General features: G+C 50.6%; 1 protein-coding gene across 1 annotated transcript in view; it reads left to right on the forward strand.

The window, feature by feature from the left end:
• cps1 (carbamoyl-phosphate synthase 1, mitochondrial) overlaps nucleotides 1–14,377 on the forward strand; it is a 345,020-nt gene that overhangs the window by 141,505 nt on the left and 189,138 nt on the right. The window contains exons 20-21 of the mRNA XM_067988237.1: nucleotides 8,100–8,165; nucleotides 8,252–8,315. Of these exons, the coding sequence (XP_067844338.1) occupies nucleotides 8,100–8,165; nucleotides 8,252–8,315 (130 nt within the window). The remainder of the gene's footprint in view (nucleotides 1–8,099; nucleotides 8,166–8,251; nucleotides 8,316–14,377) is intronic.

Raw genomic sequence — 14,377 nt, forward strand, 5'->3', positions numbered from 1 at the left:
GAACTGCTCACAGTACTCCAGGTGCGGTCTAACCAGGGTTTTGTATAGCTGCAGCATAACTTCTGCCCCCTTGTACTCCAGTCCTCCAGATATAAAGGCCAGCATTCCATTAGCCTTCTTGATTATTTTCTGCACCTGTTCATGACATTTCAATGATCTATGTACCTGTACCCCTAAGTCCCTTTGGACATCCACTGTTTTTAACTTTTTACCATTTAGAAAGTACCCTGTTCTATCCTTTTTTGATCCAAAGTGGATGACCTCTCATTTGTCTACATTGGATTCCATTTGCCACAGTTTTGCCCATTCACCTAATCTATCAATATTGTTTTGTAATTTTATGTTTTCATCTACACTGCTTACAATGCCACCAATCTTTGTGTCATCAGCAAACTTAGATATGAGACTTTCTATGCCTTCATCTAAGTCGTTAATAAATATTGTGAATAATTGAGGCCCCAAGACAGATCCCTGCGGGACTCCACTAGTCACATCCTGCCAATGTGAGGACCTACCCATTATCCCTACTCTCTGTCGCCTTTCGCTCAGCCAACTTCCTAACCAAGTCCGTACTTTTCCCTCGATTCCATGGGCTTCTATCTTAGCTAACAGTCTCTTATGTGGGACCTTATCAAATGCCTTCTGGAAGTCCATATAAATAACATCCATTGACATTCCCCTGTCCACTACTTTAGTCACCTCTTCAAAAAATTCAATCAAGTTTGTCAAGCACGACCTACCTTTCACAAATCCATGCTGGCTCTCTCTGATTAACTGAAAATTCTCAAGATGTTCAGTCACCCTATCCTTAATTATAGACTCCTGCATTTTCCCCACAACAGATGTTAGGCTAACTGGTCTATAATTCCCCGGTTTCCCTCTCTCTCCTTTCTTAAAAAGCGGAGTGACATGTGCAATTTTCCAATCTAGAGGGACAGTTCCTGAATCTAGAGAACTTTGAAAGATTATAGTTAGGGCATCTGCAATGTGCTCACCTACTTCCTTTAAAACCCTGGGATGGAAACCATCTGGTCCTGGGGATTTGTCACTCCTTTGTGCTATTATTTTCTTCATTACTGTTGCTTTACTTATGTTAATTTTATCGAGTCCCTGTGCCCGATTCAATATTAGTTTTCTTGGGATTTCCGGCATGCTATCCTCTTTTTCTACTGTAAATACTGACGCAAAGTAATTGTTCAACATGTCCGCCATTTCCCCATTGTCAATGACGATATCCCCACTTTCAGTTTTTAAGGGGACAACACTGCTCCTGACCACCCTCTTTTTCCTAATATAACTATAAAAGTTCTTCGTATTGGTTTTGATATCCCTTGCAAGTTTCTTTTCATACTCTCTTTTTGTAGCTCTTACTATCTGTTTTGTGACCCTTTGTTGATCTTTGTATCTTTCCCATTCGCCAGGATCTGTGCTATTTTTTGCCTTTTTGTATGCCCTTTCCTTATGTCTTATACTCTCCCTTACCTCTTTAGTTGTCCATGGCTGTTTTTGTTGGCAAGTAGAGTTCTTGCCCCTCAGGGGTATAAACCGATTCTGTATCACGTTAAATGTTTCTTTAAACATTTCCCACTGATCATCAGTCGTTTTACCCATTAACAGATTTGCCCAGTTTACTGTGGACAGTCTCTGTCTCATCCCATTGAAGTCAGCCTTACCCAAGTCTAGAATCTTAGCAGCTGATTCACTTTACTCCCTTTCAAACACTACATTGAACTCTATCATGTTATGATCACTGTTGGATAGATGTTCACGTACAGTTCAGCTGTTAACTAAATCTGGTTCATTTCTCATTACTAAATCTAGTATGGCTTGCCCCCTTGTTGCCTCTAGGACATACTGCTGTAGAAAACTATCCCGGACACACTCAAGAAATTCACTACCTTTCTGACAGTTGCTAGTCTGCTTTCCCCAATCTATGTGAAGGTTAAAGTCCCCCATTAAGACCACTATGCCTTTCTTACACGCTTGTCTAATCTCTGCATTTATACAATCTAGCACTTCAGAGCTGCTGCCAGGGGTCCTATACACAACTCCCACTATAGTCTTAGATCCTTTCCTATTTCTCAATTTAACCCATAAGGTCTCTGTTGGCTGCTTACCTCTCGTGATATCCTCTGTTATCATTGAATTGATTTCATCTCGAATCACTAAGGCTACTCCTCCCCCTCTTCCATTTTCCCTGTCTCTCCTGTAGACCTTATAACCCGGTATATTTAGTTCCCAATCCTGACCATCCTGCAGCCATGTCTCAGTAATAGCTATCATGTCATACCCTCCAATTTGAATTTGAACCTGTAGTTCATTTAATTTATTCCTTATACTCCGTGCATTTGTATATAGAACTCTTGGTTGGGCCACACACCCTAGCCTGACTTTCAGCTTTGATGCTGGGTTAATCGCCTTACGCCTTCTAGATTTCACTTTATCTGTCGTGCCTGAAGTACACTTTCTTTCTGCTGCTCTACGCTTTTCCTTTTCACTTGTTCTTGAACAACTGTTTGTACTATTTGTATTGTAAATTTCCCCTGGGTCTTCCCCTCTCTTGCTGCTCTCAACTTTACTCCCTTCTGACTCCCCGCTCAGGTTCCCATCCCCCTGCCACTCTAGTTTAAACCTTCCCCAACAGCACTAGCAAACACCCCCGCGAGGACATTGGTCCCGGTCCTGCTCGGGTGTAACCCGTCCCACTTGTACAGGTCCCACCTTCCCCAGAACCGGTCCCAATGTCCCAGGAATCTAAATCCCTCCCTCCTACACCATCCCTGCAGCCACGCATTCATCCGGTCTATTCTCCTGTTCCTATGCTCACTCGCACGTGGCACTGGTAGTAATCCTGAGATCACTACCTTTGAGGTCCTGCTTTTTAATTTATCTCCTAACTCCTTATATTCTGCTTGCAGGACCTGATCCCTCTTTCTACCTATGTCATTGGTACCGATATGGACCACGACTACTGGCTGTTCACCCTCCCCCTCCAGAATGTCCTGCAGCCACTCAGTGACATCCTTGACCCTGGCACCATGGAGGCAACATACCATCCTGGAGTCATGTCTGCGGCCGCAGAAACGCCTGTCTGTTCCCCAAACTATAGAATCCCCTGTCACCATCACTCTCCTGACCATTCTCCTCCCCACTGTGGAGCTGAGCCACCCATGGTGCTCTGGACTTGGCTCTGGCTGCACTCCCCAGAGGAACCCTCTCCCCCACCAGTACCCAGAACTGAACACTGATTGGAGAGTGAGATGCCCTCAGGGGACTCCTGAACTACCTGCCTGGTCCTCCTTGTCTGTCTGGTGGTCACCCAGTCCCTCTCTGCCTGCACTCTCTTAATCTGCAGGGTGACCACCTCCTGAAACGTGCTATCCCCGTAGCTCTCAGCCTCGTGGATTCACTGCAGTGACACCAGCTGCTGCTCAAGGTCTGAAACCCGGAGCTCGAGCTCCACCAGCTGACGACACTTCCTGCACATGTGGTTGTCCAGGACACGGGAAGCATCCTGGAGTTCCCACATGGTACAGGTCGTGCATTCCACAGGTGTGAGCTGCCCTGCCCTGCCCTGCCTCGATTTATTAGATTAACTTAAACCAAGCAAAAACAAATTAAGGTCGGTTTTAAGGAGTGTCTCAGAGGAGGAGAGAGAGGTAGAGAGGCGGAGAGGTTTAGGGAGGGAATTCCAGAGCTTAGGGCCTAGGCAGCTGAAGGCACGGCCGCCAATGGTGGACTGATTAAAATCGGGGATGTGCAACAGGCCAGAATTGGAGGAGGTTGGAGAGTTAGGGAGGTTTGTCGAGCTGGAGGAGGTTACAGAGAGAGGGAGGGGTGCAGAGCTGGAGGTGGTTACGGAGGCGGGGAGGGCTGAAGGTGGTTACGGAGGCGGGGAGGGCTGGAGGTGGTTACGGAGGCGGGGAGGGCTGGAGGTGGTTACGGAGGCGGGGAGGGCTGGAGGTGGTTACGGAGGCGGGGAGGGCTGGAGGTGGTTACGGAGGCGGGGAGGGCTGGAGGTGGTTACGGAGGCGGGGAGGGCTGGAGGTGGTTACGGAGGCGGGGAGGGCTGGAGGTGGTTACGGAGGCGGGGAGGGCTGGAGGTGGTTACGGAGGCGGGGAGGGCTGGAGGTGGTTACGGAGGCGGGGAGGGCTGGAGGTGGTTACGGAGGCGGGGAGGGCTGGAGGTGGTTACGGAGGCGGGGAGGGCTGGAGGTGGTTACGGAGGCGGGGAGGGCTGGAGGTGGTTACGGAGGCGGGGAGGGCTGGAGGTGGTTACGGAGGCGGGGAGGGCTGGAGGTGGTTACGGAGGCGGGGAGGGCTGGAGGTGGTTACGGAGGCGGGGAGGGCTGGAGGTGGTTACGGAGGCGGGGAGGGCTGGAGGTGGTTACGGATCTATGGCAGACTGGTCTGCCACGGTTTCTGTCTCTACCACCCTTTCAGGCATTGAGTTCCAGACCCCCACCAGAAACCATGGCAGACTGGTCAAAAAACTAAAAGCCCATGGGATCCAAGGGAACGTGGCTGGTTGGATCCAAAATTGGCTCAGTGGCAGGAAGCAAAGGGTAATGATCGATGAGTGTTTTTGTGACTGGAAGGCTGTTTCCAGTGGTGTCCTGCAAGGCTCAGTACTAGGTCCCTTGCTTTTTGTGGTAAATATTAATGATTTGGAATTAAATGTAGAGGGGATGATTAAGACGTTTGCAGATGATACAAAAACTGGCCGTGTGGTTGATAGTGAGGAGGAAAGCTGTAGACTGCAGGAAGATATCAATGGACTGGTCAGGTGGGCAGAAAAGTGGCAAATGGAGTTCAATCCAGAGAAGTGTGAGGTAATGCATTTGAGGAGGGAAAACAAGGCAAGGGAATACACAATAAATGGGAGGATATTGACAGCTATAGAGGAAGTGAGGAACCTTGAAGTGCATGTCCAGAGATCCCTGAAGGTCGCAGGACAGGTCGATAAGGTGGTTAAGATTGCACATGGAATGCTTTCATTTATTAGCTGAGGCATAGAATATAAGAGCAGGGAGGTTATGCTGGAACTGTATAAAACACTAGTTAGGCCATAGCTTAAGTACTGCATATAGTTCTGGTCACCACATTACAGGAAAGATGTGATTGCTCTAGAGAGGGTACAGAGGAGATTTACGAGGGTGTTGCCAGGATTGGAGAATTTTAACTATGAGAAAAGTTTGGATCGGCTGGGGTTGTTTTCATTGGAGGAGACTGAGGGGTGATTTAATTGAGGTGTATAAAATTATGAGGGGCCTGGATAGAGTGGATAGGAAGGACCTATTTCCCTTAGCAGAGGGGTCAATAACCAGGGGGCATAGATTTAAAATAATTGGTAGAAGGATTAGAGGGGAGCTGAGGAGAATTTTTTTCACCCAGAGGGTGGTGGGGGTCTGGAACTCACTGCCTGAGAGGGTGGTAGAGGCAGAAACCCTCAACTCATTTAAAAAGTACTTGGATGTGCACTTGAAGTGCCGTAACCTACAGGGCTACGGACCAAGTGCTGGAAAGTGATTAAGCTGGGTAGCTCTTTTTCTGCCAGCATGGACAGGATGGGCCGAATGGCCTCCTTCGTGCCGAACTTTCTATGATCTCAGAGGGGTGGAGGGCTGGAGGAGGACAGAGAGCTCGGAGGGTGGAGGGCTGGAGGAGGACAGAGAGCTCGGAGGGTGGAGGGCTTGAGGAGGTCTCTATGGCTGGGGTGTGTTCCCACTGCTCTTCTGATGGACAGGACATGTGTGGGTGTTGGGTGAGGACAGATCGGGCTCAGTTGTTCTCTGTAGACAATCACATTGTGCTACACAACCTGTGTACTGTGTCTCTCCTGCTGGTTCTGACTATTGAGCCTCGTTATTTGATTGACTGAAATGTCTCTTTTACTTCTCCCAGTTTTGTCTCCTCCTCTCCTAAAGGAAAGGGCATTACTCGGAATCTCTTGTGTCCAGTACCTTGCTGAAGTGCTCCTAGAGAATGGGCTTTGGCAGGCAATTCGATTCAGAAGGCCATTGCAGCCAATCCTGTTCTTATCTGACATTCAGCAGACGTGACTCACCAGCAGGAACGTTGCTTGTCTGTTTGTCCCTCCCTAACCCAGTGATGAGACCATTAATTGGTCTGTTTGTCCCTCCCTATCCCAGTGATGGGACCATTGCTTGGTCTGTTTGTCCCTCCCTATCCCAGTGATGGGACCATTGCTTGGTCTGTTTGTCCCTCCCTATCCCAGTTGTGATGGGACCATTGCTTGGTCTGATTGTCTCTCCCTATCCCAGTTGTGATGGGACCATTGCTTGGTCTGATTGTCCCTCCCTATCCCAGTTGTGATGGGACCATTGCTTGGTCTGATTGTCTCTCCCTATCCCAGTTGTGATGGGACTATTGCTTGGTCTGTTTGTCCCTCCCTATCCCAGTGATGGGACTATTGCTTGGTCTGATTGTCTCTCCCTATCCCAGTGATGGGACTATTGCTTGGTCTGATTGTCTCTCCCTATCCCAGTTGTGATGGGACCATTGCTTGGTCTGTTTGTCTCTCCCTATCCCAGTTGTGATGGGACCATTGCTTGGTTTGTTTGCCCCTCCCTAACCTGGCGATGAGACCATTTATATCCCCTCTGCTAGCAGTGATCAGTTAACTCACCATTGAGTTCCTGATGAGTTCCATACCTTCCTGATCTCTATGACTTGTTACTAAACCAGTCAGTAGCTTTGCACAGTAGACAAACTGTATCTTGCAAAATATGATAGACTGAGACTAACGATTCCCTCTCCTCAGGTACTGTCCCTCTCCCCTTTAAATCTGCCCTCATCACCCACCTCCTCAAAAAACCCACCCTTAACCCCTCTGTCCTTGCAAACTACCCTCCCATCTCCAACCTCCCTTTCCTCTCAAGTCCTTAAACATGTTATCACCTCCCAAATCCGTGCTCACCTTTCCCATAACTCCATGTTTGAATCCCTCCAATCAGGTTTCCGCCCCTGCCACATCACTTTATCAAAGTCACAAATGACATCCTGTGTGACTGTTACAGTGGTGTTCACTTTTGGCCAGCTTAATTTAGGCGCAAACAAGTCAAAACAGAGTGAAAGATTGTGGAAATTTGGGCATAAATGAGTTACACCCGAGTATCCGTGATCATTTGTGTGTCCATTGAGCCCTGTGCCCAGACGCGTCCCCGCCCACAATACTGGCCACGTCCCCAGCACGGAAAGGCAGGTTACCTCCAGTTTTACTTGTTCAGGGGAATGGGGTTCGTTACATTGCTCCCAGGGTCATATGAATCGAGCACAAATCAAAGCCTCAGGCCTGCATTGCTGCTGAAATCATATATCTGAAAAAAAACTTCAAGGATGGCTCATCTTCTGGATATCCCTCTGCAGGGAGGGAAAAGTTAACAGTACTTCAGACTCTGTACAGAGCGATTTTGAATTAATTACTGTCAAAGTTAGCAGGGCAGAGCGGTGAGTGCTGCTCACCTTGTCGTCTCCAGTCTCACCCTGAAGGGGAATTCTATTATCCCCGCCCTAGCACCTTGAGGCTCCACCAATCACTAATCCATCACTCTCGCTGATTGATGGGAGCTTGTGTTCACTACTTTACGCAGAGACTTGGATACAATTCAACCTCGGCCAGAGGGGTGCCTTTTGGGCACAACTTCCCGATTGCACCCGTGGAGGAATCTCCAGGCCAGAGGAAACATCTAAGCCACAAGGCTGGGAATTGAGTAATACCAAATGGATGGGGAAACGGTTCTTCAGCTTTGAAAAGGGGACTTTAGAGATACATAGATAGTAAATGACAGACTAGGCATTACCTCGTAGTTTGCCCAGATACTAAAACAAAGTGGTAACTGGTGAAAGGAAAGTTTGGGAAAAGTATCAGGAAAAGCCTCACACACAGTGATCAATACTTGGAATGTTCTCCTGGAAGGTCGATGGAGGCAAAAAAGTTTGGATTAGTTCCAGGACTTGTGGGAGGACGAGGCGGGGAGGACTATGATTTTCTTTATTTTGGCTAGATAAGCTAAGATGGGCCGAATGGCCAGTCCCATCTGAATCATTGACAATCATCTTCTGTTTTTCTTGGCTAGATTGACACACTGGCTGCAGAGTACCCAGCAATCACCAATTACCTGTACTCCACGTACCATGGACTGGTGAGCATTCCTGCCATAAGTCTTTCATTTGCTGCTTTCCGCTGTTCCCTTGACCAAAAATAAATTGAGTTCTGTTTCTGTTTCAGGAGCATGACTTGGAGTTCAATGATCATGGAGTAATGGTGCTGGGATGTGGACCATACCATATAGGTAAATGTTAAAAGGACAACAAGAGATGTGTTGCTTCCCAAATCCAGGATCATCTTTCCCACAATTCCATGTTTGAATCCCTCCCATCAGGTTTCTGCCCCTGCCACAGTCCTGAAACGGCCCTTATCAAAGTCACAAATGACGTCCTATGTGACTGACTGTGGTAAACTGTCCCTCCTCATCCTCATCTTCATCCTCATCCTCTTCAACCTCAGTGCAGCCGTTGACTCGGTCCAGCACAATGTCCTCCTCCAATACCTCTCCTCCCTTGTCCAGCTTAGTGGGATTGCCCTTGCTTGCTTCCAACATCCAATCTTGGATGATCTGCAATTTCCTCCAATTAAACTTTCGGAAGACTGAAACAATCATCTTCAGCCCCTGCCACAATCTTCAGACTCTCACCAGCGATTCCACCCCCGCTTGGCTCAGTGTCTGAGGCTGAACCAGACCGTTCACAACCTTGGCTTCCTATTTGACCCCGAGATGAGCTTCTGACCACCTATCTGCTCCATCTCCAAGGCCTCCTACTTCCACCTCCGTAACATCGCCCGTCTCCGACCCTGCCTCAGCTCATCTGTTGCTGAAACCATCTTGGGCTGGTTCACTCGATCGGCACTCGAGTATAGAAATATTTATGACACAGAAGGAGGCCATTTGGCCCATCGTGTCCGTGCCGCTCGATAAACTGCGACCCAGCCTAATCCCACTTTCCAGCACTTGGTCCGTAGCCCTGTAGGTTTCGGCACTTCAGGTGCACATCCAAATACTTTTTAAATGAGTTGAGGGTTTCTGCCTCTACCACCCTCTCAGGCAGTGAGTTCCAGACCCCCATCACCCTCTGGGTGAAAAAAATTCTCCTCAGCTCCCCTCTAATCCTTCTACCAATTACTTTAAATCTATGCCCCCTGGTTATTGACCTCTCTGCTAAGGGAAATAGGTCCTCCCTATCCACTCTATCTAGTCCCCTCATAATTTTATACACCTCAATTAAATCTCCCCTCAGTCTCCTCCAATGAAAACAACCCCAGTCTATCCAAACTTTTCTCATAGTTAAAATTCTCCAATCCTGGCAACATCCTCGTAAATCTCCTCTGTACCCTCTCAAATGCAATCACATCTTTCCTGTAATGTGGTGACCAGAACTGTACACAGTACTCAAGCTGTGGCCTAACCAATGATTATACAGTTCAAGCATAACAACCCTGCTCTTATATTCTATGCCTCGGCTAATAAAGGAAAGTATCCTGTATGCCTTTTTAACCACCTTATCGACCCGTCCTGCTACCTTCAGGGATCTGTGGACATGCACTCCAAGGTCCCTTTGTTCCTCTACACTCTCAGTATCCTCCCATTTATTGTGTACTCCCTTGCCTTGTTTGCCCTCACCAATGCATTACCTCACACTTCTCCGGACTGAATTCCATTTGCCACTTTTCTGCCCACCCGACCAGTCCATTGATATCTTCCTGCAGTCTACAGCTTTCCTCCTCCAAGGAATGGATTGCACGTCTTAGATTATAGATCCCGGCGACGGATCGGCAATCCGGGCCCTCCCAGCACCATACCCACACCGGGCAGGTACTGGACAGCATGGCCTCTGCGGCCCCTCCCAGCACCATACCCACACCGGGCAGGTACTGGACAGCATGGGCTCTGCGGCCCCTCCCAGCACTGTACCCACACCGGGCAGGTACTGGACAGCATGGGCTCTGCGGCCCCTCCCAGCACCATACCCACACCGGGCAGGTACTGGACAGCATGGCCTCTGCGGCCCCTCCCAGCACCATACCCACACTGGGCAGGTACTGGACAGCACGGCCTCTGCGGCCCCTCCCAGCACTGTACCCACACGGGCAGGTACCGGACGGCACGGCCTCTGCGGCCCCTCCCAGCACTGTACCCACACGGGCAGGTACTGGACAGCATGGGCTCTGCGGCCCCTCCCAGCACCATACCCACACGGGCAGGTACTGGACAGCATGGCCTCTGCGGCCCCTCCCAGCACTGTACCCACACGGGCAGGTACTGGACAGCATGGCCTCTGCGGCCCCTCCCAGCACTGTACCCACACGGGCAGGTACTGGACAGCATGGCCTCTGCGGCCCCTCCCAGCACTGTACCCACACGGGCAGGTACTGGACAGCATGGCCTCTGCGGCCCCTCCCAGCACCATACCCACACGGGCAGGTACTGGACAGCATGGCCTCTGCGGCCCCTCCCAGCACTGTACCCACACGGGCAGGTACTGGACAGCATGGCCTCTGCGGCCCCTCCCAGCACTGTACCCACACGGGCAGGTACTGGACAGCATGGCCTCTGCGGCCCCTCCCAGCACTGTACCCACACGGGCAGGTACTGGACAGCATGGCCTCTGCGGCCCCTCCCAGCACCATACCCACACGGGCAGGTACTGGACAGCATGGCCTCTGCGGCCCCTCCCAGCACCATACCCACACGGGCAGGTACTGGACAGCATGGCCTCTGCGGCCCCTCCCAGCACCATACCCACACGGGCAGGTACTGGACAGCATGGCCTCTGCGGCCCCTCCCAGCACCATACCCACACGGGCAGGTACCGGACGGCACGGCCTCTGCGGCCCCTCCCAGCACTGTACCCACACGGGCAGGTACTGGACAGCATGGGCTCTGCGGCCCCTCCCAGCACCATACCCACACGGGCAGGTACTGGACAGCATGGCCTCTGCGGCCCCTCCCAGCACTGTACCCACACGGGCAGGTACTGGACAGCATGGCCTCTGCGGCCCCTCCCAGCACTGTACCCACACGGGCAGGTACTGGACAGCATGGCCTCTGCGGCCCCTCCCAGCACTGTACCCACACGGGCAGGTACTGGACAGCATGGCCTCTGCGGCCCCTCCCAGCACTGTACCCACACGGGCAGGTACTGGACAGCATGGCCTCTGCGGCCCCTCCCAGCACTGTACCCACACGGGCAGGTACTGGACAGCATGGCCTCTGCGGCCCCTCCCAGCACCATACCCACACGGGCAGGTACTGGACAGCATGGCCTCTGCGGCCCCTCCCAGCACCGTACCCACACGGGCAGGTACTGGACAGCATGGCCTCTGCGGCCCCTCCCAGCACTGTACCCACACGGGCAGGTACTGGACAGCATGGCCTCTGCGGCCCCTCCCAGCACTGTACCCACACGGGCAGGTACTGGACAGCATGGCCTCTGCGGCCCCTCCCAGCACCATACCCACACGGGCAGGTACTGGACAGCATGGCCTCTGCGGCCCCTCCCAGCACCATACCCACACGGGCAGGTACTGGACAGCATGGCCTCTGCGGCCCCTCCCAGCACCATACCCACACGGGCAGGTACTGGACAGCATGGCCTCTGCGGCCCCTCCCAGCACCATACCCACACGGGCAGGTACTGGACAGCATGGGCTCTGTGGCCCCTCCCAGCACTGTACCCACACGGGCAGGTACTGGACAGCATGGCCTCTGCGGGCCCTCCCAGCACCATACCCACACGGGCAGGTACCGGACGGCATGGCCTCTGCGGCGCCTCCCAGCACCATACCCACACGGGCAGGTACCGGACGGCATGGCCTCTGCGGCCCCTCCCAGCACCATACCCACACTGGGCAGGTACTGGACGGCACGGCCTCTGCGGCCCCTCCCAGCACCAAACTAATACTTTCTCTCAAAAGGTTAATAAAATCAAACACAACTTTGTGGTTTAAGCCTTCAGGTCTAACCTTAGGCCCATTGCATGTTAAACTGATGCCCCCCTCAATGGCGGAACTTCCAACGAGGCTCCTGACTTTGTGCTCTCCACTGGCTTCTTGCAGCTTGAGATTAATTTCTTGCTAGCCAGCTTAAGTTTATACTGTCTTCATTTACACACTACCTTAACTGCCTCAGTACTGAAGGGAGTGTTGTATTTTTGGAAAGGTGGTCCTTAAGGTGAGACATTAAATCGCGATCCCATCTGCCTGTAGAGGTGAGTGTTGTATCTGTAGAAGTGCGGGAAGTTTTCTCCGTGTCCTCAATCAACAGCACCAAAAATAGATGAACTGGTCATTTATCTCAATGCTGTTTGTGGGATCTTGCTGTGCGTAAACTGGCTGATATCTTTGCCTACGTAACAGTAGCTGCCACCCGAAGTAATTAATTGCATGTGAAATGCTTTGAGATGTGATGCATGCTGTATGAATACAAATCTTTTGTGCCATTGTATAAGTTGCTTGCTGTATTTCTGCACTCTTCAATGGAGAAGTTCACACCAGCACGAGGTGGGTGTCATTAGGAGGGGAACCTCCACACTGTTCCTTCAGTGGCTGCAGACTAACTTTAACAGCAGACTCTGTCGATGGGATAACTTTAGGAGCAGACTCTGTCGATGGGATAACTTTAGGAGCAGACTCTGTCGATGGGATAACTTTAGGAGCAGACTCTGTCGATGAGATAACTTTAGGAGCAGACACTGTCGATGGGATAACTTTAGGAGCAGACACTGTCGATGGGATAACTTTCGGAGCAGACACTGTCGATGGGATAACTTTAGGAGCAGACACAGTCGATGGGATAACTTTAGGAGCTGACACTGTCGATGGGATAACTTTAGGAGCAGACTCTGTCGATGGGATAACTTTAGGAGCAGACTCTGTCGATGGGATGACTTTAGGAGCTGACACTGTCGATGGGATAACTTTAGGAGCAGACTCTGTCGATGGGATAACTTTAGGAGCTGACACTGTCGATGGGATAACTTTAGGAGCAGACTCTGTCGATGGGATAACTTTAGGAGCTGACACTGTCGATGGGATAACTTTAGGAGCAGACTCTGTCGATGGGATAACTTTAGGAGCAGACTCTGTCGATGGGATAACTTTAGGAGCAGACTCTGTCGATGGGATAACTTTAGGAGCAGACTCTGTCGATGGGATAACTTTAGGAGCAGACTCTGTCGATGGGATAACTTTAACAGCAGACACTGTCGATGGGATAACTTTAGGAGCAGACACAGTCGATGGGATAACTTTAGGAGCAGACTCTGTCGATGGGATAACTTTAGGAGCAGACTCTGTCGATGGGATAACTTTAGGAGCTGACACTGTCGATGGGATAACTTTAGGAGCAGACTCTGTCGATGGGATAACTTTAGGAGCAGACTCTGTCGATGGGATAACTTTAGGAGCAGACTCTGTCGATGAGATAACTTTAGGAGCTGACACAGTCGATGGGATAACTTTAGGAGCAGACTCTGTCGATGGGATAACTTTAGGAGCTGACACTGTCGATGGGATAACTTTAGGAGCTGACACTGTCGATGGGATAACTTTAGGAGCTGACACAGTCGATGGGATAACTTTAGGAGCTGACACTGTCGATGGGATAACTTTAGGAGCTGACACTGTCGATGAGATAACTTTAGGAGCTGACACTGTCGATGGGATAACTTTAGGAGCTGACACTGTCGATGGGATAACTTTAGGAGCAGACACTCGATGGGATAACTTTAGGAGCTGACACAGTCGATGGGATAACTTTAGGAGCAGACTCTGTCGATGGGATAACTTTAACAGCAGACACTGTCGATGGGATAACTTTAGGAGCTGACACTGTCGATGGGATAACTTTAGGAGCAGACACTCGATGGGATAACTTTAGGAGCTGACACAGTCGATGGGATAACTTTAACAGCAGACACTGTCGATGGGATAACTTTAGGAGCTGACTCTGTCGATGGGATAACTTTAGGAGCTGACACTGTCGATGGGATAACTTTAGGAGCAGACACTCGATGGGATAACTTTAGGAGCTGACACTGTCGATGGGATAACTTTAGGAGCTGACACTGTCGATGGGATAACTTTAGGAGCAGACACTGTCGATGGGATAACTTTAGGAGCTGACTCTGTCGATGGGATAACTTTAGGAGCAGACACTGTCGATGGGATAACTTTAGGAGCTGACACAGTCGATGGGATAACTTTAGGAGCTGACACAGTCGATGGGATAACTTTAGGAGCTGACTCTGTCGATGGAATAACTTTAGGAGCTGACTCTGTCGATGGGATAACTTTAGG

This window comes from Heptranchias perlo, chromosome 7 (genome assembly GCF_035084215.1).
Source record: "Heptranchias perlo isolate sHepPer1 chromosome 7, sHepPer1.hap1, whole genome shotgun sequence".
Taxonomy (NCBI): Eukaryota; Metazoa; Chordata; class Chondrichthyes; order Hexanchiformes; family Hexanchidae; genus Heptranchias; species Heptranchias perlo.